The sequence below is a fragment of the Heterocephalus glaber genome, unplaced genomic scaffold (genome assembly GCF_053883595.1).
Source record: "Heterocephalus glaber isolate CG9 unplaced genomic scaffold, H.glaber_assembly_v1.0 deba00001805, whole genome shotgun sequence".
In the NCBI taxonomy this organism is placed as follows: Eukaryota; Metazoa; Chordata; class Mammalia; order Rodentia; family Bathyergidae; genus Heterocephalus; species Heterocephalus glaber.
In genome coordinates, this window is record NW_028258480.1 from 931,265 (window position 1) to 935,883 (window position 4,619).

At 38.0% G+C, this 4,619-nt stretch overlaps 1 protein-coding gene across 1 annotated transcript; it reads left to right on the forward strand.

Annotated features, from left to right (window-relative positions):
* The first annotated feature begins 424 nt into the window (after window positions 1–424).
* Window positions 425–1,455, forward strand: LOC147820738 (olfactory receptor 9G4-like). Its single transcript, XM_087203600.1, has one exon. It carries the CDS (start codon window positions 444–446, stop codon window positions 1,380–1,382), a length of 939 nt encoding a protein of 312 aa, XP_087059726.1. The 5' UTR covers window positions 425–443; the 3' UTR covers window positions 1,383–1,455.
* The last annotated feature ends 3,164 nt before the right edge of the window (window positions 1,456–4,619 follow it).

Here is a 4,619-nt window from a genome sequence, read left to right on the forward strand (position 1 = left end):
CGGGATTTAGCTCCGTGGTTCCACTGTCTAACTCGCAAGTGCAAGCACCCGAGTTCCATCCCTGGTACGAAAAAAATAATAATAATAAAGAATTGGGTGGAGTATTTAATCTGTGTCACTTTTACTCAGCCATTCACTGCTTAGGAATTGATTGGTGATATATCTGAGTTTTCTCTTTCTCACCTGTTGATAAGAAGCTGGCCCGGAATTAAACAATTAATGCCTGAAAGCTCTAGTTTTAAAACCAAATTCTGATTCCAACTCTAATTGTCTTCCAAAGTTACAGATTGAAGTCCAATACTTCTACACAGTAAGGAGGAGGAGTCCATACACCTGCTCATAATTGTTAAGTTGGTGACATGTTGTTCACATTGTGTAATCAAAAGCATCATTGAGTTCTTTTTTCTTTGCCACAGGACAAACAGGATTTCCCCTTGGCAGACATGGACCTGGGAAATCACACGGCCCTGACGGAGTTCATCTTGTTGGGCATCTCAGCAGACCCACACTGGCAGCTAATCATATTTACAATATTTCTCATGCTCTATTTAGCAACCATGGCAGGAAACTTGACCCTGGTTGTCTTAATCCGGATTGACCCCCGGCTGCACACACCTATGTACTTTTTCATTGGCAGCCTGTCTTTTTTGGACTTCTGGTATACCTCCGTGTACACCCCCAAAATCCTGGCCAATTGTTTCTCTGAAGATAAACGCATTTCCTTGGCAGGGTGTGGGGCTCAGTTCTTCTTCTCCTGCTTTGCTGCTTATACTGAGTGCTATCTGTTATCAGCCATGGCCTACGACCGCTACATGGCAATTGGTAGCCCACTCCTGTATTCAGGTATCATGTCCACCACTCTCTGCACTGGCCTTATTGCTGGCTCCTACACAGGAGGGCTGCTGAATGCCATGGCCCACACTGCCAACACTTTCCGGCTGAGCTTCTGTGGTCAAAACATCATTAACCACATTTTTTGTGATGTGCTGCCATTGATCAAAATATCCTGTACAGATACCCGCGTCTCTGTGAAAGTCCTTTCCAGTCTGGTGGGCTTCACTGTCCTCTCCTGTCTTCTTGTCATCCTCATTTCCTATTTCAAAATCCTCCTGGCTATCCTGAGGATCCGCTCAGCCTCAGGCAGGCGCAAGGCTTTCTCCACCTGTGCTTCCCACCTGGTCTCTGTCACCCTATTCTATGGCTCCCTGCTCTTTGTGTACTCAACCCCAAGTTCCAGCTACTCCCTGGAGAGGGACAAAGTGGCTGCTCTCTTCTACACCATCATCAACCCCCTGCTCAACCCTCTCATCTACAGTTTGAGAAACAAAGATGTCAAAGAAGCCTTCAGGAAAGTGATGCAGACCATACGACCACAAGCATGAAGGTCATCTTGTTTACTTTATTGTGATTTACCAGTCCTCACTTGTATATGTTTGTATGCATTTCTGTATTTCAATTAATTTTGACAAGTTATTCTTGTAATAACAAAATATCCGGCAAACCACTCTTTCATCATCATCATTGTTATTCCCTTGTGATATATCCTATTTAGACTCAATGATACTGGGGTATTTTAAATTCTGCAATATGTTGCTTGCCTCATTGCAGTACTAGATTTTAGCAAAATTCATCCTTTTGGCTTTTTTGAGGTCTTGCAAACAGAAAGTATGGATTGAGTGGTTCTCCTTCAAATATTTGACTTTGATGTTTTGTGAGCAAATTTTGTTGAATAAGTAAACAGTATGAAATGGGTAGAGTACTGAAAATTTGCTTAAGGTTGTGCAAATATTAGTTTCAAAGGAATGTATCCTCTAAATCTCTTCCTAAAGTACTAATTGAATGGATATCATATATTTATGAAAGTCTTGTACTTTCTACATTAACATAATGATTGACAAAGTGTTTAAGAGTTGTTCAGATTTAAAGAAATAAAATCATTTTAAATTCACCACGAAAGATCTATTTTTAAAGACTTAGCAGAAAAGTGTTCGCTGGCACAGAGTGACACACCTAATATTACTTGCCTTGAAGGCACACCACAAGGGGAAAATCATGGCATAAATTCCAAAAATAAAGTGAAATAAACCAACAAGCAAATAATTCAAGTAACTCAAACAACTCAAATAACTCAAATAACTCATGTATTCTAGACCTGATGTTTGTTTGACTCTACCAGATGAATTTATGTAGAAACAGGGAGCTCCATATTTACCATATGGCAGGAGTCAGTTGATATTGTATTTGATACTCTTCATTGCATTACAATTTAAAGATATCAATTATATGTTACAGTGGAGAAGTTTACAGCTCAGAGATTAAAACTTTGTCATTGAGATAAATAAAGCAGGCCTGATGCTAGTTACTCATCCTCTGCATTATTTCTGAAATTCCCCCTGCCTTGGTTTTCTAATTCTTGCACTTTTTGATCAAAACTTTTCTTACATTCCTTCTTACCTCAGCACTTAGTGTTTGACAAGAAGAATTGAGGTGGAACCTATTACTCTCTACAATCTACACAATGTTACATTTGCTTCCTCATAATATTCAAAACAGAAAGAAGAAATTGAATCAATGGTAGGGGAGAGAATCAAATAAAATGAGAACCTTAAGGATTCCCAGGAGTATTTCATATTCTTCCTTTTTGCAAAAGAGATCTGCATTCTGTTTCTCAAAAACGGTATTATTATATGTGTCCATGGGAGGAAAAGGAGAAAGGAAAGAAGGGAAAGGAAAAATTATGAGAAAAGTAAAAAATGGAAACAAAATCTTTGTAAATAGGGAAGGGTGGAGGGGGTGAAAGCATCACAGGGAATGGAGCAAAAAATAAGAACAAAAATATATCATGTACAAGTACATGTAAATGTATTGTATACCTAAAATGTACCAATAAAAGAATTTACACCAAAAAAAACTGTATTACTACAAAATAGAAACTGTATTCTATACTTTACATTATAGTCTGATTATTAGAACAAAACAAATGAACTAATACAAAGAAACAGTCTTCCTGTTTCTAATTGATGAAAATTACTGTTTTCTTTTAAAATCCAGCCTGCTAAATTCCTGAAGCAGTCTACTGTCCCTAGCACTGCTCAGAGAAATCCAGGCTAATATGGAGTTTAGATGAGTGCAGAACTTGATTCCTCAACTGATACCAAGGGAGGGCATGTCAGTACTGAACCCAGGAGATATGGCCAACACTCGCCAGGTGTCTTGCCCACTTTATGCATGAAAGAAGTGTTTTCTGAGCCTCAATGTATTCATCACTCAGGAATGCTGAATGCTGTTGGGTGAATTTATGCATTTTTTTTCTCACCAACTACTTCTTCCCCACTATGTGCTGTCCTCAAACCTGGGATAGAGCAGTGAGGATGATAGAACTCACCTGTATTTAATGAAGCCTTTATTCTAGAAGGCAGAGATACATAATTAAAAAGTGAAGATTTTTTCAGTTATTGCTCAAAGTTAGTAGTAAAATAAAACTAGTTGATAAGACAAAGGTAAACTAGGAGATGAGTTGGTTCAATTATCTACTGTAACAAGAAAACGAATAGTGCTAGTAAGATGGACAAACACCTTTAAGAGGCATTTTCAGAGAAAAACACGTTAATGACCAGTAAGTATAAAAAGCAGTTCAACAACACTAATCACCAGTGAAATATGAATTAAAAGCACAATGAAATATCCCATTATGCACCTTACAATGACTCTGATTTAGAAAATGAAAGTTAATCTTGGGGAAGGTATAGAGTAAAGGAAACGTGTATACCACTGGAAGGAAAGTAAATTAGTGGAGCCACATTGGAAAACAGTATGGAGGATTAGTTTAAAGATCAAAATTAGAACTATGATTCAGCAATTCTACTTCTGGTTATATATCTGAAAGAACTGAAATCATTATGCAGCAAAAGAAAACTTCAATCTGTGCTCATTGCAGCTTTACACACAATATCCAAGATATCTCCACAAACAAAGCATCCATGAGAGGGTGAATGGAAGAAGAAATGTTATGTATACATGATAGTGTACTCCAAAGCTCTTAAAAACAAAAAAGTTATATCGTTGGTGACAAATGGGTATCTGTGGAAGATTTATGATAAGAAAAACAATCCTGTGTGACCTCACTGATACATGGAATGTAGAACCAATAGAAGCAGAATGTAGAATGGGAATGAGCACAGGCTGAGGTTGGGGTAGGTGGTGGGAAAAGACCACATATCGGTGAAAGGGTGCAGAGACTATGTAGACAGGGAGAGCAAATTCTGATGCTGTAATGCACAGCACATTGCCTGTAGTAAACAATAATATGCGTTTCAAAATGGCTAAAGCAGAGATTTGAAGTGTTCATTCTTACTACAAAGAAATGATAAAACAGGAGGTGCTGGATATAATAATTAGCCTAATTTAATTCATCTGTCATATACAAAATCCCACTGCACCCCATAATTATATATAAGTATTTGTGGATTAAAATCAAAGAAAAACTAAATGGAAATACATTGGACAATGGGAGAAAAATTCCCTTTCCCTCTTCCCAGCTTCAAGTGGGCAAGCACTCAAGGCCCATGAGAAAGAAGTGAGAAGCACCCTGTGCTTAAGAAGATGATGGGAAGATCTTC